General features: G+C 40.9%; 2 protein-coding genes across 9 annotated transcripts in view; one reads left to right on the forward strand and one right to left on the reverse strand.

Annotated features, from left to right (window-relative positions):
- Nucleotides 1-1522: 1522 nt before the first annotated feature.
- On the reverse strand, nucleotides 1523-9307 carry DPH3 (diphthamide biosynthesis 3). Of its 2 annotated transcripts, XM_032801143.2 has the most exons (3): nucleotides 9089-9291; nucleotides 4770-4844; nucleotides 1523-3149 (listed from the first exon to the last, which is right to left on the reverse strand). In XM_032801143.2, the coding sequence occupies exons 1-3, from the start codon at nucleotides 9194-9196 to the stop codon at nucleotides 3087-3089; spliced, it is 246 nt and encodes an 81-aa protein (XP_032657034.1). In that variant the 5' UTR covers nucleotides 9197-9291; the 3' UTR covers nucleotides 1523-3086. The 2 variants fall into 2 exon arrangements, with proteins under 2 accessions (XP_032657034.1, XP_032657035.1); XM_032801144.2 differs by lacking the exon at nucleotides 4770-4844 and having other exon boundaries at nucleotides 9089-9307.
- Nucleotides 9308-9422: 115 nt separating this feature from the next.
- Nucleotides 9423-24167, forward strand: part of OXNAD1 (oxidoreductase NAD binding domain containing 1) — a 33114-nt gene continuing 18369 nt past the window's right edge. The window contains exons 1-4 of one of the 7 annotated variants that reach the window (XM_032801136.2): nucleotides 9433-9505; nucleotides 14501-14659; nucleotides 16103-16166; nucleotides 23589-23695. In XM_032801136.2, the coding sequence (XP_032657027.1) occupies nucleotides 14529-14659; nucleotides 16103-16166; nucleotides 23589-23695 (302 nt within the window). In that variant the 5' untranslated portion in view covers nucleotides 9433-9505; nucleotides 14501-14528. The other 6 variants (XM_032801137.2, XM_032801135.2, XM_032801134.2 and 3 more) reach the window with 6 other exon arrangements.

The following is a 24167-nucleotide window of genomic DNA, read 5'->3' on the forward strand; positions in this document are numbered from 1 at the left end:
TTACTTTATTACAGTAATATGTGTAGCTATAAAATAGGTATAAAGATACAAGCAGGATTTTTTCTGATAAATTTAGTACAAAAAAAAAACTAAGGGCCTTACTTACATTACACTAGTGGGCAGTCAGTCACCAGTAGGGCTACTGTAATTATTGGACCTCAAGATGTACCTTAAGCTCAACTGTGTGAAGTACGTGAAAGTTCACAAAATGTAACAACCACCTAAGACTTTTTGCCTGCCTAGGGATTAACCATGGAAACCATTTTCAATAAACAAATATTATGGACAGGTGCAAGAAAACCAAACAGAAAAATTGAATTAGTTCAAACCAAAATGGCCTACTGATATAAGTCAAAGACTGTGGTGAGATATTTAGTAAACAAGAAAACGTGGGGAAAAAAGTTATCTATGCCAAGTTTGGCTTTACAGAAATAGATTTAATTGGTGTACAAAATAATGAGGATAAAATGTGTCATTCACTATTACTTTTTTTGAGGAGGGGGGGTCGGCGGGGAGAGGGTCTGGGTCTTAAAAAGCAACCATCCCCAGCTCATCTCCCAACTTCCCAGCATTGCAACTCATCTCAGCTTCCTCAGCCTCAAGTCAGAAAGAGCAAATGAGGGTAAGGGACTTTCTTCTCAAGAGGAACACCAGCTAGCCTTGTTCCTGTTTAAGGAATTTTATTTTCAGCCGTTGAGTGCTGAAAGTCATTGCATCACGTCATCCAGTCTCCACCCAATCATGTGTGTGTGTGTCTTTCTCTCTCTCTCTCTAATTGCCCCATTCCCCTGTTGTATTGCTTTCTATCCCCCTTCTTTCCTCCTCTCATTCTCTGGGCTTTTCATTGAATTCTGAAATCAACAATACTGCATTCATCCTTCCTTGTTAAGGAGAAAGAATCCAATCAGATGACATCCATGACAAGAGCCTGAACCAGGGTCTAAGCAGCAGGTGTCATGGTTGACTTGCCAGCTAAAGCATCCACTTGTAATGAACCAGCTGTCCAGTCTTCCAAAAAATAACAAAACATGTATTTCACTCATTTATTTTGTATCCTGTTTCTATGCTACCTTGCATCTGTTTGTTCACAGCAGGATAAGTGAATGCCCTTCACACATCAGGACTGAGTGTAAAATGAAGTTTTTCCTTTAAATCAAAGATTATTAATGATGTTTTTATTCTAAAAGGAGGGAGACTGATAGGGTCTTAATATGTTTGTTTTGTATAATCACTCAACCACAGTTTCAATATAAATGTTTGTTTTAATTCCTTGTTCTCTTTTTTTGTTTAATCAATAAACTGTCAAGCGGAATGAATGCTTTGTGCGTCTGGCAAGTAACCAAGTAAATCCAAGATTTCTGTAAAAATAACTCTGAGCCTATCACTGTTTAATGCTGGACAGTGAATGAGTTTACAAAGATCTTTAACTCCTTAGGCCGTTAAAATCAGTATCAATACAACAGGGCCCCACTGTTCTAGGTGCTATATAATCAGAATAAATGATGGTCCCTTACAATTAATGATAGTTTTAAAAACTTTTATTTAAATAAACAAAATAAATATTCGTAAAAATATATTTTAAATAAATTGAGACCACAGCAGTTTTTAAACATAGGAATCCAGCACCACCTTGTGGCCAACCAATGAAACAATTATTTGTTAAAATCAGTATCATTCAGTTCGGATTCAGAACTTGTAGTTAATGGATACATTTTGGAACCATCTAGGTTTGGCAAAAACAAGGTTTTACCAAGCCTCATAACAATTTTTTCCCATGATTTAGTTTGGATTTAGTTATCCTCCTCTAGCACATACAAACTCACTTATTGCAGGATTGGATTAACATAGGAAAGCTTGATATAGTGAAACCGACTATTTTATATTCAGTGCCCAAGCTGAGTGACATGAGTATTAAACAAACCATATAAGTGTTGTGAAGTATAAATCTGTAAAGCAGTCCAAGAATAAAGTACTTTGGAGTGTGTTCTTTCAAGGTTTTCTCTGTCTTAAGACCACCATTTAGTCATATGCAAACCTGCACTCATGCAAAGACTCCTGCTGGGAAAGCACTTACTGGAGCAGGGTCTACATTGGTAAAGAATAATACAAATGTTGAGACATACAAATAGAAACATAGCTACACTATTCATACATTGACAAATAGCATTGAGAATAACATGCAGCCTTATTGACTATTTGATGTAGTAGGGTCAGATGAGTTCACCCAAGTCGTTCACGAAAAACTGGATCAAATGCTGCCGACAGTTACACCCATTCACCCCACTGGGAGTGCAGGTGCATTCATGGGAAGTTACCATGACTGCATGAGTATTACTGAATGTGGCCCACTGTGTCTCTCTTTGTGCAAACTAAATAATGGAATCAGAAGTTACCTAGTTTGTTTTAAGTAACTTTAGCTTGGTAGCCATTATCACATGATTGCTTAGGACTCTAGGACTAAAGATGTATTTACTTTAATGCAGCAAGCAACAGATATGACAAGTGCAACAAATAAGTTGTCCCACTGAAGGCAGAAACTGCAGCTGTTTGTTTCTAACCAGAACACTTTCTATTGCTCAAACCAGAAAAAAAGTCTTCTACCATTCTAACAGTCCAAGTTTTTCCATGTGGCGAACCATTTTGTAACATACATCATTAATAGAGCCAATCTTTTCTTAAGACCCCACTGGTTGATGATCCAAGTATTTCATTCTGTGCAGCAACAAGGAGACTTTGCTGGTCCAGAGACTGGAGAATAACTACTCTTTAGCTAGGTTTAGCGTACAAATTTCACAACCTTATATGCAATGGACTGGAAAAAAAAAGTTTGTTGATTTCCATCCTATCCTCAAGAGCTTCTCAAAGTCTTAAAACATTTTACAATAATTTAAGAATTATATGCTTTCAGGCACAAACCCACTTATGTTTTGGATTATTTCACATTACTAGAGGCTGTTGATAAATAGTAGCCAATCGCTACACGGATATTAGAGGAGCAAACACCTCTAGAAGTACAGAACTCTACGAGTTTTTCCACATCCACACGTTGTTTTTGTTCAAGAAGAGCAGAGTCCACATAGCATTCATCAGCATTTAACCAATTCTTTGCTTGCAGGTGCTGAGACTACTTCACCACACACAAACTGTTCCTAAAAAAACAAAAATGAATAGTGTTATAACTAATTTCCACTGCCGCCCTCACAAGCAGTATAAAGTAAGATAATTTTCTTTTATCTGGCAAAACAGTTTTATTATAGCCACAGATGCAACTGAAGCCTGATATTAAACTTTCATATAAAAATTTGCAAGAACTGATAACATACAAGTATGTTTCAATAGGCTTGTCATTTGGCTAACTAAAAAACATCATTGCTAATTTGGATTATGGAGGTGGTGCAATTAAGGTTGTAACTAGCTTCCTGTTATAAAGACCAAATTTATCTACTCTTCTTTTCATCTATCCTCCTACCAAAAAGGGAGTTTCTTCTAAGGTATGTACGGACTGTGGGTAACAGGAAATTGGGGGGAGGGGGAATATTAACATGTGAATTTTGGAAAAAAATTCTAAATCAATATTTATTTTCAGTGTTTGAAAAATAGGATCACAACAACTAGCTCCTATATATGGCATAGAAACTTCACATTTGATTTATGTGAGCTCCTTAACATGATCTAGTCAGTGCACAGGACTGTTTCTGCTAATTTGAAATGTTTATTCACTCTAGGTTTCTGAACATATGCATATACAATTAGATCTCAATTATCTTTATGAATGTCAAAGCTCTGCTGAGGGACTGCCGGGGCAGTGAAATGTGTAATACATAATAGAACAAAATTTATTTACAATACATGACTTTATCCTTAGAGTGCCCCTTCAATTTATAAAAAAGCCCAAAAGAATGCATCTACAATGATTTTTTTTTCCTGGAAAATCTCCCACCATTGCTGGCAATGGTGGCAGCATAAATGTAAACTGGCTGTTGGCATTACCACTGTTATGTCACATACTTGTCTGGAGCAGATCTAGCCACATGAGAGAAAGACTGCCTGCAGCCATCTATACTAATACCTATGCGGGTGGTACCAGTGCAACCACACAGTTCCTGAAATACAGGTAAAAAATTTCCTAGTGTATCCAGGGCCTGAGTGCAACTTCTCAGGAGACCTACCTGGATGAACCATTTATAGCTACCAGTGGCAGCTGTATGCCTGCAGTCAGATGTCCTGGCTCAGAACATGTCCAGATTAGAACAGTGCATCAACCAACATGTTATAATTAACATGTTTTTAAACTAGTGTGGAGGTTTAACATTTTCATGAATGTTTTACACAGTCACAGTTGACCCTAGAGCGAGCCTGGGGTCCTCTGCAACAAGCCAGCATGCTATTAAAGTGATAAACCCTGATTACGCTAGGGCAGGGATTCTCAAACTGGGGGTCAGGACCCCTCAGGGAGTCACCATGTTATTACATGAGCTGTCAGCCTCCACCCCAAACCCCGCTTTGCCTCCAGCATTTATAATGGTGTTAAACATTAAAAACATTAAAAACACTTTTTTATATATATGGGGGGGGGGAGGCTTCCTGTGTGAAAGGGGTCACCAGTACAAAAGTCTGAGAACCCCTGCACTAGGAATTGGATAGGGTTTAAAGATGTACCAGATACCTGTTTGCCTCGATGGTGTCGCCCACTGCCACAAAGCCACCGAGGGAGAGACACGCTTGTGTCCCCAGGCTCCCACTCACCCCTAGGCTGGCCCCATTCTCACCTGGTCATAGATCACTCTCACAATCAAGGAGCAGCTGGGGCAGGTGGCCACATCCTCCCCATTCTCCAAATCCTCCTGCAACAGAGGCCAGGGACACAGTCATTGCTCCGCAACTGTGCTGCACTGTTGGTGTAAGGTGTATTCCTCCACCTGACCTGATGTGCTGCTTGGCTGTTATAAGCTTGCTCATACGAGCTAGAGTGCTCACTAATATCTGCTATCCTCACTCTGCCCTTACTGCCTTGCTATTCACAGGGACTAAAGGAAGCAAATTGGAGTGGAGGGATGGGCAGAATCTGTGTGTGGGAAACAATACACAAGAGGATTAAACAGCTGGAAGGAAGGAAGAAGGGATGAGGGGCAAAATCAGGGACAGAGTGCAAAAACCAGGGTTAAGAACTACAAGAACGCACTGCCAGACAGTGGCGGAGGAAGATTCTGGGATAGGGAGGGGGAGAAGGGAAAACATTACCCCAAATGGGAGCCATTTGCAGTTGTTACAAAAATACGGCACAGGACTGCTGCTCCCACACCCTCCACAACACAGTATAATTCAGCACCCACTTCCCAGTCTATGTTCTTAAAAGCACAGAGTACCCAATGCCTAGACAAGGCAGCTCTTCCCATCTGATATGATGTACTGATCCGCTAAAGGAGTGAAATTTTTTTACATACGCTGTCCTCCGAAAGTTATAATTGTCACACATTTTTAGTGTTTAAAAGAATCTCATACTAGTTTATATGTCTGCATAAAGCCGCAACAGCAGTTCACAGATTATCCTAGCTGCTGTTCTAATTATGTGAATCGGACCACCTTTTTCTGCATTTACAGTGGATTACAAGTTTCACTCCTTTAAATAATTTACTTTTAAAATGTTATTTTTATTGCTCTTAGTACTTCATCATTTACCTTTGTTAACACTGTGCAGATGGATGTCACTGTGTTAGTTTATATTTTTAATAGCAAATAAAACAACAGCGAAAATATTAATAGTTGCTAATAGCTTCAGCAATCACGTCTCAACATTTCTAGTATTGTGATATTAGTTTTTAATTCTAAATGTGTGTTTCTGGTCTTTTTTTTTTTATTAGACAATTTTATTCTTTGGGGTCAGATGACTTCAAGACTGACCGATTTCCTGGGTTCATGTCAAAACTTATTCAATTCCCTTTGATCTGCAAACGGGGACTGTTTTTGTCAACTGTTATTTACCTCCGTAATACTTTTTCCATGAGTCAGCACTTCTATATAGAACATGGCTCTAAAATAATCACTAAAGGCCAAATTTTAAAAGGCTGAAAGCACCTAAATGCCTTTGAAAATCCCCCAAGTCACCTAAATACCTTTAAAAAACTGGTCCTAAGGGCATTGTTCTACCTTGTATGAAATCCTTCTCACAGGCAAATTTTTACTGTAATTTTTATATGCAATATACAATCCAAGATGGATTCTTGTGGTTGTCTGTCTAACAATCATGTGTTATGCACCTGAAAATCATGAAATTAAAAAAAAAAATCTTGCAATTTACCTTTTTGTTTCTGTGGCTTCGCAGATACTAGCTTCCTACTTTTGCTGTTACCTCTCCCAGAGAATCCATATACAGTAAAAGCTGTTTCCATGTTGGGGGAATGGGAGGTGCCAGTAAGTGAAAAACACTGGTTAACTAAGAGGGAGGGAGTTTGGGCATGGGGCTGGGGAGGAGGCTCAGGGTGCCGGATCCAGGGGGCGTTCACCTCAGGAGGCTCCCCACAAGCAGTGACCTGTCCCAGCTCCTCCTAGGCAGAGGTGCAGCAGCCAGCTCTGCACACTGCCCCCGCCCCGAGCACTGGCTCCGCAGTCCAACTGGCCAGGAACCATGACCAATGGAAGCTGCAGGGGCAGCACCTGCAGGCAGGAGCCGCGCACAGAGCTGCCTGCCATGCGTCTGTCCGGGACAGATCGAGGTTTGCAGGGAATCGCCCAAGTTGAGCACCTCCCTTGGATCCAGCACCCCAAGCACCCTCCTACACCTCAAGCCCTCTCCCATACCCAAACTCCCTCCCCGCACATCCTCTCATGTCCCAACTCCCAGCTCCGCACCCTCTCTCTCACTCCGAAGCCCTTGTGACTGTTCTTCTGACTAGGAGCAACAGGGACATGTCATCATTTCTGGGGAGCCATGCAGAGCCAGGTAGGGAGCATGCCAACCCCGCACCAACCAGACTATAAACTGAACTTTCTATGAAGACTAGAAATACTGGTTTATAGAGTTTTCCTGTTGGTACAGGGCCAGATCTCACAGCTTTTACTGTATCTAAAATGGACATTAACATTAAATACAGGTTTGGACCTCCAGGAATGTGACCCCCACCCTCTGTAACTGAAAATTTATTAAAAATCCTTATTTCTGTAAGTAACCTCCCATTCTCCAAACACTACAATTTACTCTTCTATTACTTCACTTGTTGAATACAGAGATGCTGATTTTTCTAGTAGACCATTTATACTTCTAATTGAATATTTTAATTTCACAGCCTTTTATGTACGCTACATATTTTTTTATGATACATTTCAGTGAAGTTCTTCATTCTGACATATTTACTGTTCTGTACCATCAAAAATAAAGGATTCTTAAAATAGGAATGATCCTGTTACTCTTTTTCATTGATTGGGTGGGAGGTCAGAGGGCTGATATCATCTAGTTTGCCTTTGGTGGAACTAAAGTATCTTGTCTGACTCTACACTAAGTTTTTACAGCAAGATAGGTAATACATGTTAGGTACTCCATTGGAAAAATACATGTTTTCTTAGCACTGAGAACACAGATTACAATGCTGACTCAGATGTTAATCATTATTATTCACAGTTGACAACTCTAACACTGACTATACGGCTAACACTGTTTTTAGGTCATCACATGTATTTGTCTCGGATGTCTGCATCCCCACAGTGGTTTGAGCACTGGCCTGCTAAAGCCAGGGTTGTGAGTTCAATTCTTGAGGGGGCCCCTTAGAGATATGGGGCAAAAATCTGTCTGGGGATTGGTCCTGCTTTGAGCAGGGTTGGACTAGAGGACCTGCTGAGGTCCCTTCCAACCCTGATATTCTATGATTTTATTTGTACAGGTGTCATAGATAACCAGTTAAAACGGGGAGAAGGGACTGATGAGGAAAAGGCATGAGAAATGGTCTCTGAAATAAAATCAGAGGGCAACATGGTCATATGTGTTAGGCCTAACTAAAAATATAGCATAAAGCCAGTTATGCCAACCTGAACAAAGCCAAGCTAACAGAGGCTTCTGGGTAATTCATAAGTAGAAAACGTGCGGGAGTTACCTGTCTCTCTCAGAGTTAGGCAACCATAAGCTAAGGAAGGAACAGCATTCCTGGCATGGTACCAGATGTACTGTGTTAGGAACAATGGCAAAACTCCCTGTTTCTGTTCTCTGTTTCTTTCTGACTCCCTTACATTTTTTGCTTACCTGTGATTGTTAAGGCATTATTACTCACATAAATCATCTCATTCTTGTTTGTAGTAATTAAGGCAGTATTGTTCATATTAATCAATTAGTTTTGGGTTTAGTAACTAGTAAAAGGGGGTTGGACTGCTAAATGAATAATTTGTGACGCGACGAAATTGTCTATAAAATCTTATGCTAGTTGTAAAGAAGCAAGCTGGTTCTCTCTGGAGACGAGCTGCTCTCTATTGATGCGTGCACTTGTCAATAAAGAGCTTTTGATCGGACCTTGCTGGTGTTGCCTGTCACTCTCGCGGTCAGACAAGGAACCCTGTGCTAGTATTGGGGCACCGGGGTCCCCAACGTATGTTTGTGCTGAAGTACAGAAGTGCAAGTTCAATACATGTAACAGTGACAATGAGGGTACAAGGGAGGCTGGATAAGGAACAATGGTAGATTTTTCAGCCTAACAGCTTGTGTTTAAAAGGCGTTTGTACGCATTGCCAGTACTGGTTACACTGCTTCACGCTGTTTTCAGCATGCTTGGTACGTTAAGAGTTCCCTCACTGCAGACACTCTGTGGCCTAACCTGCAGTGGAATGAGGCTACGGAGAACAGACAACACCTTCCTCCCGGGTGGTACGTACAATAGCCCCGCGGCTCACTCACCACAACGCCTGCCCAAGTTACAAGAATACCTGACTCTACCTGCGCCACGCCGGCCACCAGCACCCCCCGCCCCGCCCTAACGCAACGCGCCACCCGCGGCCAGAGCACGAGCGCGGCAGCCGCAGAGCAGTAACGGCTACCGTTAGCACGCCGAGCCGGCGGCCGTTGGTGACGTGGGCCGAACGCTGTGCACGGCCGCCCCGCGCTACGTACCCGGGTGATGAGGAAGCGGTCCCCGCATGGGCACGGGTAGCTGTAGGTCTCGGTCTCCTCATCGTACTCGAAGTCCTCGATTTCCACCTCATCATGAAACACCGACATCGCCCCCACGCCGCCGGCTCTCAACTGCGCATGCGCCTTCCCTCTGCCCCGGTACTCACGTCAAGTACGCCGCAGCCCACTTCCGGGCCGAGTCTTCCGTGTGAGCCAATCGCCTGTCAAGCTGGAAGCGCACTGCGTGTGCGCCGAAATCCGTTTTCCGGCAGGCCATTGCCCATGCGCTATTCACTCGCGAGGGGGCGGGGATTTTCCTGGGACAGACCCCCGCCATACGTCACAACCCGCCGGGAGCCAATGGGGAAAGAGCAGGGATTGTCTCAGCACCAGCGAGAGGGGGCGATGGGGCTGTTGGTCCCCGTCAACGCAGCTCCAGGGCCGTGTACAGTGTTTCTCCCCAGCCCCCCGCGCCCTGAGGCACAGCTCCTGGCAGGGCAGGCGCAGGTTCTCTTGCCCTTCGGGCCACTGGGCCGTGGGCGCCTGCGCGGGCGGCGGGGCGTAGCCGCGAATGTAGGGGCTTGGCCTTTATCACGTGACTAGGGCCCTGGCTTCGCGGTGGTGGGCGTCCCCGTGACATGATGCGGATGCGGCGCCGGTAGGGCAGCTGAGGTGCCGGGTGCACGTGCGGGGGAGGACGGTTGGAGGAATGAGTGAGTTGCCCGTGTGTGAGGGAGCCAAACAATCACCCGGGACCTGCCTAGGCAGCCAGGCGCTGGCACGGGCGGGGCAGGGCCCTGGTAGAGAGCGAGGGACGAGAGGTGTGTCGTGCCGCGCTTAGTGGCCAGAGCTAAGGCGGGGGCGGGGAGGACCCGTGCTCTGCCTGCGGGAGGTGGCGGAGTTATGTTTGGCTGCATCTGTAGTCGGAGATTTCCTGTGATGCGGTTTCGGCCAGATGTGACAGAAATCTAAGACAAGTGTAACCTTTCCACCAGTCTGAGTTACAGCAAGAAGGGCAGGGTTCAGTGCCTGGGGGTTCGGTTTCTATAACAGGGAATAGCGGTTCAGAAAGTGACAGACGTAGGAGAATGAGTGTGGCTGACAGCAAATGTTTCCACCTGGTGCAACAACCTAATCTAGCAATGTTGATCTCCTATAACATGTTGCACACATGTAAACATTATATAAAACATATTGCTTATATGCTCATTAATAGTGGCAGCAATCAGCCTTAGGATACCTCTAAAATAAGTTTGCAATTATGACTCTTCTGTAGAAGTAACAGTATGTTTATAAGGCCCTCCTGTTATGCTCTTAAGAAAAAAGAAAAGACTGGCAGCTTTTTGTAGGTACAGTAGAATCTTAGTTATGAACAACCTCCATTCCCCATGTGTTCATAACTCTGGAATGTTCATAACTGAACAAAACATGATTCTTTCAAAAGTTTACAGTTGAACATTGACTTAATACAGCTTTGAAACTTTACAGAAGAAAAATACTGCTTTTACCCATCTTAATTTAAATGAAATAAGCACAGAAACCATTTCCTTACCTTGTCAGTTTTTTGAAACTTTTCTTTTTTTAGTAGTTTACATTTAACACAGTACTGTACAGTATTTGCTTTTTTGTGTGTGTCTGCTGCTGCTTGATTGCCTGCTCCTGGTTCCAAATGAGGTGGTTGACTGGTCAGTTTGTAACTTCACTGTTCGTAACTCTGAGGTTCTACTGTATATTATTTTCTAACAGAACATTAGTGGATTGACATTTGCGGTAGTGCACTCTGCCAACATATTTTACTGTCATCTAAAATGGCTTGCTGGCATTGAGAAACTTTAATACCATTTGGAAAAAAACATACTTACTGTGGTCAAACAGAATTTTAGCCCGCTCTGTTCTTAGAAAAGGAGCAAGCAGACTGGATCCACTGTAGTGCTGTCTTGTGTGGAAGAAGAGGAACAAGGAAGTAGCACGACATCTCTAATAGGATGGAGAGGGAAAGGGAGGAATAGAGTGACTTGAACTGCTGCTGCTTTTCTTGGAGGGAAGTGAGAGGAGAGGAAACGGGAAATAAGGAATGGAGCAGTTCAAATGAAGAGGAGCTGGGCAAATGAAACTGCTCATGCACATCTAGGAGGGCAGTAGCTCCTCAATAACATCTGTTATAGAGTGTTTATTATCAAAGCACTTCACAATCTTTTTTTTTTTTTAAAAAAGATGCACTGCAAAAGATGTAGTTTAGCAGGTTGGTTTTAAACAGTTATGTTTTGAATGTGTTTGCTTCCCTTCAGTAGTTTGATAAAGTTGAAGCTAATCTTCTTTCCACCTTTACCTGCCAGTGCTATCGTTCATTAATAGACGTGGGTCGTTGTCATTAATTCATTAATGGGAACAGAAAACATCCAGAATTAATTTCTAGGGTAGAGTCAGAGATAGCGCAGAATTCATTAACTTAGGGAGAGGAACTCCATTCGTTTATAGGAGAGGATGGAATTTATGAATTTTAGGGTGATGTGTTAGAATAGATTTTGTTGAGTGTGGGAAGTGATTACATGGCACTGTAAATTATATAGGGGTAGCTTTGAGGGAGCATGCTTGCTGGAACAGATTTTTTCCACCAACTAATAGGCTTAGCCTTGGTCTACGCTGCCAACCTACATCAGTATAACTACGTTGCTCGCAGGTATGGAAAATCCACATCCCCGAGCCACACAGTTATACCCACCGAACTCCAGGCATAGACGGCACTGTGTCAGTGGGAGAACACAGCTACTGCCTTTTGGGGAGGTAGAGTACCTGTGCCAATGGGAGGAGCTTTCCTCTCGGTGTAGATACCATCTTCACAAAGCACTACAGCAGCGCTGTAAGTGTAGACAAGCCCGAAGGTCATGTTTACGCTACCACTTATGCCAGCAAAACTAATGTTAGGAGTGTGAAAGAAAACACCTCCTGAGGGACATAAGTTTTGCCAGCATACGTGGTAGCGTGCGTAGCATTATGTCAATGGGAGAGCTTTTCGCTAAGTGGTTTTATTATGTTGACAGGAGAGCTCTCTCCTGTTGACATAGAATGGCTACACAAGTGATCAGTACAGCTGTGCCTCTATAAGTTTGCTGGTATAGACATGGTCTTAGTCTTTAGGTGATTATTGTGTGTGTTAATGGAATCTTTCAAGCCCTGACTGAGTATTGCACCTCTCACAGCAAAACTGTTTTCTTTGTGTTCAGTATAACTTTTACTATTCAGCTCATATTTTGGACTTGCCTTCCCCAATTTTTAAAGTCTTAATTTAAAGATAAAAACCACTGCCCTCTTGAAGGAAATGGTACTGTCAAGTGAAGGTAGAAAGAAGGTTAACTTCAACTTTATCAAACTACTGAAGGGAAGCACACACATTCAAAACACAACTGTTTAAAACAAACTAGCCAAACTGAATCCCTAAAACTAAGTTGCACTGGGATTCTGAAGTTAGGCCATTTACCAGCAGATGTCATTATGGTCAGCAGAACTGGTTTTTAAGGCTATGAGAGGATTAAACAAGAAGCATCTCTGAAAAGACAGACAGCTGTGTTACTTGTTTTATAATTTTGTGGATTATGTCAAAAGCCTTAGGTATTCTGATATCTTGTTTACAGTTGGCTATTGATTTTCTGAAATGTACTTAGCATCTTTGCTATTGTGATGTTGTCACATGATGTTACAGTTATCTGCCAGTTGCAGGGTTTGATGTTAAGGGAAAAAGCTACCTGCTGCCATGACAGGTATTTTTTAAAAATACCTGCCTATTCTATTCTTTTCCTTTGCAATTTAAATCAAGTTCCACAATCAGCAACAACATTGTGCTAAGCCTTCACAGAGTTTGGAAGTAATCTGTAGACCATATAAAACAAAACAAAACACTTATTTTCTCAAAAGTCAGAACTGAGAAAAAGAAATGAGAAGAAAATATTTTGTCTTTAATATATATGAAAATAGCAATCCATGTCAAATGGACTAATCAACATCTTCTAAAAATGTGTATACTGTAAAGTATTGAGTATTGTTTAAACTGAGTATTCTATAGCATATACTGCTGCAAAATTTTTATAAACCATTGTTCAGTCCTGGTGCCTTATGACAAGACACTTTTATAGAATCCTATATTAAAAAGTTGCAGTGTACTGTGCAGATAAACACTACAGAGTTATTACAAATTGAGAAATGTTAAAAGTAGCAGCAACAAACACTTAAATCTGAAATTAGGCATTTTAAATAAATAAATGCATTCCATTTGAGGGATCTACTTCTATTTTCACAAGATTGTGAACAGGAGACTTTATTTGGTAACCAGCCAAAGCAGTTCTTAGTGAAAGCCTAGGAACATACAGTATAATCAGTCAGGCATACTGGACTGTTGCCATTTTAAAGAATTAACAGTGGAAAACAGAAAAAAAAAATCCCTTCTAAAATCAATACATAAATCCAGTGTATGTCAAAGTCAGATTTTTAAATGTGAATGAGAGATTAAGAATACTTGTAGAGATACAAGAAGCTGCGACATCAGTAAACTGCATCCTAAAAATGAGATCAAGAATTATGGAAATCCAATCTCAAAAAAAAAAAAAAAAAGGACAATACATCTTTGTTGGTACATGTTTTATTAGGGGGCCCAATCCTGAAAGTGAAGCCAAGGGGGTTTCTTAGTTTGTTTTCATGTACTATTCTTGATTACTTTGCTTTTGTCTGGTTGGTGCAGCTGCTTGTTCAGATAGTAAGTGGTTTTGAATCAAAGCTATATTCTCACCATATTATGTAACGGTCTGCACCTTAAGATGAAAATGTACTGTTTAGGCTTTAACAAACATGAGTCTTATGGAGGATATACAAACCACTATAGTGCATTATGCTTATTGCATCATCATGGTGTACATTCATTGTTTGTTTTTAAAGGTAGTTTTTGAATGGTTAGGAAAGATCAGGGTGTGTGCGCAAGTGTCCTAGGCGGTTGCTATATAATCTTTCCTTTGCTGTCCAACCAATTTGCCCCATCAATGATGACCTGGGGGGACAGTTTGTAAGGGTGAGAATATAGTTGTCTCCATGCCTGTTCAGTTCTTTGCTATCTTTGATGAGATTACAATTTTGGTTGATGATCATGCTGTGGGACATGCCCCTTGGGAGTGAACTGTGACCAATCAATTCCACGTGGATCACTTAAAGAAAAAATTTCTTTTGAAATAAAGTAATTAGTATTTGATGGATATAAAATATATACCCAAAATTAGCTATGTTTTATAGTTTAGGGTAAAGGGGAGATGTTCAGTTCAAAACCTCCAATATCCAGTGTTTTCAAACCTGATGACTGTTGATTTACAGATGAAAGCAATCAAGCTGAATAATAAGTTGTTGACTAATTATTTTAAATTGAATTTTCAGGAGCTAGCGACTTTGGCCAGGAAACACCATGGCCCACACTACCATTTCTGCAGCTTTTGCTATTCCTCAGTTACTGAGAGGTACTGCTCGTATTTCCCCGCTTCGTTCTGCATTGTTACGGTTGAAGTACTCTGCTTTGTGTTCCTGCACAATGAATGGGTAGGTTATCAGTCTACAAACATGACTAAATATTTTGTTTTTAAAGAGATTGTGATAACCGTGTCATGAGTGTCAGAGGCTGAACAAACTTTAAAGAACTATAGAAATACTCTATCAATCACCTGGTTGTATTTTAAAGACATTAGTAAGTAGGACTGGTTAGCACACAATTCTATTCACAAAACAACGTTGAGGTGTTCAAATTGGGTTTTTGAAATCTTTCAACAATTTTTGTGAAAAAAACGTGAGGGAGACAGAAATAACCTAGTGCTTAGGGCACTAACCTGAGTTGTGGGAAACCCTGGTTCAAGTCTCTACTCTCCCTGACCCAGATGAGTGCCCTAATCACCAGTCTGTAGAGTTAGTCTATCTCTACTATTAGACATGCATCCAACGAAGTGGGTATTCACCCCCGAAAGCTCATGCTCCAATACTTCTGTTACTCTTTGCTGCTTTTACAGATCCAGACTAACACGGCTACCCCTCTGATACTCTACTATTAAAGTTGTTCCATATTGTACAACTAGGTAAATACTTATGGGCAAGAGGTTGTACAGCCCAGTGGTTCTCAGCCAGGGGTACATGTACCCCTGAGGGTACTAAGAGGTCTTCCGGGGGTACATCAGCTCATCTAGATATTTGCCTAGTTTTACAACAGGCTAGATTAAAAGCACTAGCAAAGTTAGTACAAACTGACAATGACTTGCTTATACTATTCTATTTACTATACACTGAATGAAATATAATTCATATTCCAGTCGATTTTATAAGTAAATGGTGAAAGTGAGCAATTCCAGTAATAGTGTGCTGTGACACTTTTGTATTTTTAGGTCTGATTTTGTAAGCAAGTCATTTTTAAAGTGAGGTGAAACTTGGAGTACGCAAGACAAATCAGACTCTTGAAAGGAGTACAGTAGTCTGGAAAGGTTGAGAGCCACTGCTATAGCCTGGTGGTTAGGACACTCACCTGGGATGCAGGAAATCCAAGTTCAAGTCTCTGCTCTTAATTAGGCAGAACAGAGACTTGAACTTTGGCCTCCCGAACCACTGGTGGGTAATCACCAGACGTGGCTGCTGTGGTGGTGGTGGTGGTGGTATCATCCATTTCTCTGGTTGTGACCAGAATTTCTGTCCTGAACCACAGAAACCTATGTGGTGAAAGTTTTGTCGAAACGAATGTTCCTGTGAAAAGTTTCATTTTTGGCAAATGAGTATTTTCTGTTGAAAATTTCTCAACCAGCTCTAGTATTAGCATTCTAAGATTAAATCTGAGGTGAGATTAGTGTCTGACTTCATTTAATTTTTGTTTAAATTAACATAGTTTACAATGGCAGATTGATTAAAGTGGTTAAATTGTCAATAGAAATTCCTACCATTTAAGCGAAGCACTAATGCTTTGCAGTTGCAGTAATGACATTAATCTTGATTTGCTTTTTGTTGAAGCACAATGAAATCCAAAAAGAAAACAGATCATCTGGAGAGAACGGCAAATAACTTTCGACAGGAGGTTAGTGTTCTGTTCTGCAGAACTGAAATGTTTTTCTTTGTATTATGAAGAGACTGGATAATTCTATTTGATGGTGATTAGGCTTCTCTCTTTTCTATATGAGATTGTGCCATTTGTCATTTTTCTTTTTTACATTTATATTCCAAAGACACTGTTGTAAAAAGGCATGGTTTGGTTGTTTTTTTTGGATGGGTGAAACAAAATGATAAAGAATGAATGACTGTCACTTTTTTTTTTTGACATTTATAATCAGGAATTAGTAGTCTCCTAGTTCAGTTTGGATTGTTCTAGTTAAGGAAATCTTAGTCACTTGTTATTTGTATTACCATCATTGATACATAGGCTTTTAAGGAACCATGGGATTTCCTTCTAGAGATCTCTTATATGTACAGTAACTCCTCACTTAACGAAACAACATTAACCGGGATGATGTTATTAGGTTTCTGGTCTATTAAAGAACATACTCCTTTAATGTCCTGCACTATTCTCTTATAACATTAATTGGCTCCCGCTGCTCTGCCCGCTGTTTCTGTCAGGGAGTGGGGTGGAGGCACGAGGGCTTGCCTTGTTCCGCCTGCCCAGTGCTCCTGCCAGGGAGCGGGTGTGTGAGCTTGCCCTGCTAGGAGCACTGGGTGGAGTGGGGCAAGCCCCCTTCCCCCGACCCTACTCTTCAGCTGGAACACCCGGTGGGCGGAGTGGGGCAAGCCCCCGCACCTCAACCCTGTTATGCCCCTGTCTCAACCAAGTTTCACAATCATCATTGGTGAGTACAGTATTAAGTTGTTTGTTTAAAGTTATTTAAAACTTACTGTATATGTATACAATGTCTTATCTGACGAAAAAAAATTCCCTGGAATTTAACCCTCCCTGTTTACATTAATTCTTATGGAGAAATTGGTTTCGCTTAAGTTACATTTTTCAAGAACATAACGAGGATGTTAAGTGAGGAGTTCCCTACTCTTTGATTTAAGGGGTGAAAGTGCTGCATCTTTAACAGAAATTCTCTTGTTTGTAATGAATTAGTTTAAATAAGTTAACAAAAGAGTTGCAGATATTTTGAATATAAATAACTTGCTTTCTTCATTAATAAAGTTTCAGTAGTAAAGTGATGCTACATCTTTTTTTGAACTTCAATGCAGCTGGGAAGTGGAGGTGTGTTAAGGGATGGGGATTGGTTAGTTTGAAGAGGGAATGGAGAACTGTGTAGAGCAAGTAAAGAAAGGAGAGTTCAGTGCTGCTACCTCAACTTTCTGGAACATCTGGGAACTTATTTTTTTCCCATGCTTAATTTATTCTTAGTTGTTACATTTTGTCATTTTTTTTCTGACCAGTTAGAAATTGGTCTGTTCGAATCTCCTGTTTAGCTGTAAATCCTATGTAGTTAGTAGTTGGCTTCCCTCTCCACATCACCTTGCTTGGTTTTTGTAATCCTTTCGAAAGGTTAATGGAGGATTTTTCTGTGTTGCAGTAATGTGGATAAGTACACTAGTTATCACATACTCAAGGATGTAGCACAAATAGCAAGTGCAAGAAAGACTGGCTGAAACTTTGTCCGTCTATAGTGAAATCCAGATGGGAAAAAAAAAATGTCTAGGTCTTTTATTCTGCCAAATCTTGATCTGGGCCAGTTGGTTACTCTTACGGATGGTCAGAATCTTCTCTGAAGGTCCTTCATCACCCGGGCTTCCATCACACTTAGTTTTCTGAACCAACTTACTACAGAGTAATAATTAAAATTCCAGTGTTTTGTCAAAAATGTAGGCCAAAGAACAATTGGGAAGTAGGGGCTGGGAAGGGAAGGGGAGAAGGAATGTGAAAAGTGTATGCACATTTCCGGCACTAAGACCATTACATAAGAGAAACATTTAAATAGCCTACCTGACACTTGTCTCGTTAACCAGCATGACTGCATTTCCTGTTTAATATTGTCTATTAAAGTGGAAAAGTACACTACTCTAACTTCGTTTTAAGTTGGCAAGTGTCCTGTTGTTTTACTGGACAGTAGACATGTTCAAATGTTTTATGGAGAAATTCATTTCCTGCCATGTGTTGTAAATTAGAGCAAGACTGGTTAAAGTTTCATTTGTTAAATTATTTGATCTTGTGCAGATGAGAAACAGCATAATCATGTGTTGTAGGAAACATAAGACTGGGAGAGCTAATGTAGTAGATGGCATTCAACATTTTTTAAAAGTTTTACAGCCTAGGACATAGACTGGCCTATTTACAAAACCAGTAATTCTGTTTCACTGAATTTTCAACAACTAAAAAAAAGTCAGTGGGAAAAGGAGGATGAACAGGTATCATACAAGTTAACTGTTGTTATAAAACAAGAATTGTATGTTTTGATGCACATTGCTGATAGTGTTTGTATCCCTGTATATTGAACATTAATATGATTGTTTTATCCTGTAGATCAGGGGTCAGCAACCTTTCAGAAATGGTGTGCCGAGTCTTCATTTGTTCACTCTAATTTAAGGTTGTGTGTGCCAGTAATACATTAACGTTTTTAGAAGGTCTTTTTCTATAAGTCTATAATACATACAACAATAGTTTCTTTATATAAAGTAAATAAGGTTTTTTAAATGTTTAAGAAGCTTCATTTAAAATTAAATTAAAATGCAGAGCCCCCCAGAGCGGTGGCTAGGACCCAGGCAGTGAGAGTGGCACTGAAAATCAGCTCGCGTGCCGCCTTTGGCACGCGTGCCATAGGTTGCCTACACCTGCTGTAGATGGATACTGTGACAAATTTCCTCTACCTTGGTTGGTCCTGCACTTATTGGCGGATTTGCTCGCCTCACAGATTCACCCTGTGGATCGGGAAACAGCCCAGAGACCTTCCCGTCTAGTAGTAGCCACAGTCCAGGTCAATTCCTCCTGTATTTGATCAGGAGTTGGGAGGTTTGGGGGGAACCCGGGCCCTGTAGACTACAACTGTCTAGAGTGCCTCCTGGTACAGTTGTGCGACAGCTACAACTCCCTGGGCTACTTCCCCGTGGCCTCCTCCCAACATAATCTTTATCCTCACCACTGGACCTTCCTCCTGATGTCTGATAATGCTTGTACTTCTCAGTCCTGCAGCAGTATGCCTACTCACTCTCAGCTTCTTGAACGCCTCTTTCTCCCAGTTCCTCTCACACGCTTCTTCTCCCCTGGCTCCCTCTGTCCTGACTGGAGTGAGCCCTTTTATAGCATCAGAGGGGCCTTAATTAGGCAGGTGCTTAACTGCCTCACCTGACTGAGCAGGTTAATTGGAGTTAGGTGTTCTCATTAGCCTGGAGCAGCCCCTGCTCTGGTCACTCAGGGAACAGAAAACTGCTTATCCAGTGGCCAGTATATCTCCCTTCTACTACTCTGCTGTTCCCAACTGGCCTGGGTCTATCACAATACATTCTTCACAATATGTATATATCTGCTGCCAAATGCTTCCCTGAATTGCATCCTTGCAGCCTCATTGAAGTCCAAGTTGCATAAATATAGGGAAGAATTTGGTGTCGTGTGTTTGTGGAGAAAGCGTTTATGATGCTGCAGTAGGATCAACTTGCATGGACCCTGGCCCATTGAAGTCAACAGGTGGAGGGTTCAGCCTCTGGCAGCCTCCATTGTAAGATCTGGCCCTTATTTAATATAGTGTTATTCTTCGTAGCTCTTGTCCTTAGCCTTTTTAGCTGTAATATTTAGTAAGTCAAAACTATGGCTTTCAGGTACTCCACTCACAACCAGAGTCTTTGCTTCCTGCCAGCAAGAAAAATATGCTTGTATAAACGTTTCCCTCAATTCTCCATGACCTATTGGGCCTTGGGCAAAATGCTGTTATGTCACAAGTGCTCTCATCAAAACATGGAAGTATATTTTTTTAACTCACCTTAGTGTTCAGCCATTTATCCGATGATAGAGTAGGACCACTTTCCCAAACATTAAATATCTCAGGTTTTTGGTTGTTTTAAGAAATCTTATTTTAGGAGGTATTGTGGCAGCTAAAGCATAAACACATACCCCCAGAATGAGGTTAGTTTCTGCCAAAACCAGGTATAGATGAGAGTTTGGTACAGTGAGGCAAGATGTATTAAATTAAACATTTACAACTGGATGGCATGTGTTGGTTGAGGAAAAAATAAACTGAGGTTTAATATAGGAAACATAGCATGAAAACAAAATAGTGATATTGGCCACTGAACAACTTTTTTTAACTGTAGCTTCCCCCTCCCTCAAGCCTCAGAAGTAGGTCTCAAGATTTCCAAATTATTTTATTACTGACCATGCAAATAATGGTCTCTTGGCTTCTCTGGTAATTGATTCACCTTATGTCTGTAGATTCCATAATGTAAATGTGTAAATTCATGGCTAAATGCAGGAGGTTAAACTGCATTTTGTACAATAATCAGCCCTATGACATGAGGCAAAGGGAAAGATATGCTGCTAATGTAGTGGAGATTCCAGTGGCCATTGTGGTTAAATTGTGTTTGACTGTCTTAAATGGAAACAATATATTAATCTAGAAATGAAAAGTAATTTTTCATTTAGAGCAACTGAAAAAACAGATTTAATTAAATGAAATGACAAGTTTAGGTTTGTTTTTTCTGCAGTCATCTTAAATATCCAATTATTTATATAGAATAAATATTCACTCCAAACTTCTCCCAGTGATACTAGTCAGTTAGTATAGACCTGACTAGTCCTTTTAAAGGTAGCCTTTGTCAACATTTTTTTACATGAAGATTTTCTGCCCACTTGTTTTGATGACTTTTTTGCTCTCCAAAACCAAAAATAAAATAGACTACTTTGTTTTGGTCAAAACATTTTTATGTAACTGGGCCAAGATTTTCAAAAATGACTAGTGATTCTGGGTGCCTGTCTTGCCATGGTAAAAGGACCTGTTTTCCAGTGTGCTCAGTGCCCACTTTATGCAAATAATGCCCCTTTAAGATATCTTGAATTGGATGCCCAAAATTCCTAGTCACTTTTCCCTGAGTCTGGTACTTACCATAGGTCTGTGGATAAATCAGATTTTACACTTTTTGGTAAACTGGAAGGATCACTTGTACAGTTAGAAGTGAACTATTTTCAGATCGGTTCTCTGTTGCAAACTTCAGCGTGTAACTGGCAGAAATAACTAAGTTTAAAACTATGAAGTAGTAAAAAAAACCCTAAAACTTAAACTTTATTGTGAGGGGAGGAAGGATTATGAGTAAGGAATTGGGAACAAGCAATATATTAAGAGCACATTGTATTTGTTAAATCCACTAGACCAGGGTTTCTCAGAACAAATTATTTGGTGGTCTCAGAGTGCAGACACCAATTCTTGCTGATGGCCGCTCTGACAATTTTTCATAAAACAATTAACTTTAGGAAGAACCAATAAATATGCACATATATATATCCAAAGCATTGTAATTTGTTTATTGGTAGCTGGTAAGTCTGCTGTGAAAAGTGATATTAACATGCAAGTATCACTTTTCACAGCAGACTTACTCAGCCCTAGCAAGTTTGTGGACAAATTAGGCCCTGGATTTTGGAGGGTGGGGGCAGGGAAGGTAGTGGGGGCCAGGGAGGCAGCAGGGCTCTAGAGCCCAAAGCCATGCAGCCAGAGCCAGGGGCATGATGCCATGGTGCCGAAGTCCAGGGCTCGAGACTGAAGCCCTGGGGCCAGAGCCTGCCTCCCCACCACCCTAGGATTGAAGTCCAAAGCCTGAGTCTCACTGTCCCTGGAAAGTTAAAGAACTCACCAGCTGCTCCTCCAGTGTTGTGCCCCAGGTGTCTCCAGTGGAGGGCAGGGCCCAACCCGTGCTGGCAGCACCAGAAACCAACACCAAGGTGGTGTATCCCTCCCCCACTCCAATCACGGCCCAGGAGGCTGTGGCTGAAAGAAAAGTCAAGAAAAAGTGGCCACAGTGGTTGTGTTTGAGAGTGAGGGGGAAAATGCTTATTCTGTGAACAGCCTCATGATTCCTATTGGGAGATTTCTCCTTCAGAGATACCATTCTGAACAGATCTCAGTTATATTTCTGTTAGAAAAACATTTTTACATAATGAGGTAACCCAGCAGTTTCCAAACAATAGGTCATGATCCCAAATGGGGAAAATGTCATTTTACAAAATGGCATCCTTCACACAGCATGACTTTGCATGTACCTTTTGTGCAAGGACGTCCTGTGTGAAGGATGCCATTTTATGGCACAAATTGGCATCTCTGATATGTGTGACTTCACACTGCATCCTCTATGCTGTCTGGAGTCATGGGAAGCAATACCTCTGAAAATGGGGTCATACAGTGTGTAATGGTCAGGCCTCATCAGAAGCATCACCTAGTGATTAGGGGTTGGGCCCTTCTTAATGCAGACAGGGATGGTAGGGGAGCCCAGACCCTCCCACTCCACCAGGCTCTAGCCCAGGACTTGTAAGGGTTCAGCATTCAGGAGCACCTTAAGTCTGTCCTCCCTGGGACCCCTTTTACCATCCACTTTGTTGTCCAAATTTTGTTCTCTATTGTGAAATGGTAATAGAAAAAGGTACTAACAGTACCTTCATTGTGTCTGGGTCCAGCAGATAAGCTCATCATCTCTAAAAGTTGGCTTCTGCAGCACTCCTCCTCAGGAGCTGGTAGGGCAGCCTTCTCCCTGCCTGGTAAAACCCTCTTCTGAGCTGTTTGGGTTCCCTTTAAACTCCACCTCAATCTGGCTCATGCTCTGCAGGTGCGGCTGGGGGAGGTCAACAGAGCACAGAATTGCTCTTTAACCCCTTCAGTTCTAGTGTAAGGGTTTCCCATCACACAGAGAAAAAGTTTGGGAACCACTAGTAGTAGCCCCAAATTCACCAAAGATCACCTAACATCCAATTTAGCAAGCACAGTAATAGTCCCATGAAAACTGACAGAACAAGTACCTTGCTGAGTCAGGGCCATTGTGACTGTTTATGGTAGATCCATTTTAGAGATTTTTGGATATCTGAAAAGAGTCTTTATTTTGAAAATTTCTTTACAAATTCCGCTATCATTCAGTTCACACTGTTTGCTTGGTTTGAATGTTGTACATTATAGATATTCAGTAAAAATAGCCAGATGGGGATAATGTTGCATGTTTGTTTCTAGAGATACCTCTTTTTTTTTTTTTTTAAAGTAATCTAGAATGTATATAGTTCAATTTAATCTGGATGAAAATAATTTAAATTTAAACACAGGTTTAGATTAACCCTGATTAAAATATCCAAAAAATCTTGGCGTTGGTGTATACGTTTAATGAGGAGTGGTTTTCTGTGTGATTCTATTATTATTTTTTATTATTTTCCCACTGTGGTGGATACATGGTAATGTGTTTAAATTATGAAATGCTGTAGTTAATGATGCATAACTTCCATGGATGGTCTCAAGCATATTTGCTGAAAATGATACTGCTGTACTATAATGATTCAGTCTCCTTTCTCTAGGTTATTTCTCCAGCAAAAGTGTGTGGCATCACCAATGAATCTGAAACAGTTAAAAGACTTCGCTTGGCTGTCACAAATAAGGATTTTACTTTTAAAGCAGGACAGTGGTAAGACTTCTCTCTGATTTTTGTAGGGGGAAATTGCTTACAGAAAGCCCAGGATGATGAAATGTTAAAAGGAAGATACTGGGTTAATTCTTCTCCATTATATTTATAAAACATACTATTTTAGTCATAAATGCCGTATAAAACAGCTGATAAATTCAACCTCATAATTGTAAACTATGCTTTATTAAATACATCCATATTCATACAAATAGAAAAAAAAATTAATATTTGACAGTTTTCATTTTGCTTCCTTCAGTGATGACCTGTGGTTTATATCCATTAACTTATTGCTATATTAATGTCTTTACACACTACTTGTATTCTATTACTCTGATAGCTAGCTGCACAGTGGAGCAGAGACTGAGTGCTGCAAATTTGAAAGTTAATTTTAATTTGGTTTTAGTTTTACCATTAAAAAACCCCCAAAAGTGATGTTGACATTTGTTCCCCTAAAATTAGATCTGCTGGGTTA

The sequence above is a fragment of the Chelonoidis abingdonii genome, chromosome 2 (assembly GCF_003597395.2).
Source record: "Chelonoidis abingdonii isolate Lonesome George chromosome 2, CheloAbing_2.0, whole genome shotgun sequence".
In the NCBI taxonomy this organism is placed as follows: Eukaryota; Metazoa; Chordata; order Testudines; family Testudinidae; genus Chelonoidis; species Chelonoidis abingdonii.

Coding starts and splice junctions, on each gene's coding strand:
- DPH3 (XM_032801143.2), bottom strand. CDS start 9,196: ATGTCGGTGTTTCATGATGAGGTGGAAATCGAGGACTTCGAGTACGAT. Junction 4,845..9,088: donor ACCGCTTCCTCATCACCCGG/GTACGTAGCGCG, acceptor CCTCTGTTGCAG/GAGGATTTGGAGAATGGGGA. Junction 3,150..4,769: donor TGAGAGTGATCTATGACCAG/GTGAGAATGGGG, acceptor TTGTTTTTTTAG/GAACAGTTTGTGTGTGGTGA.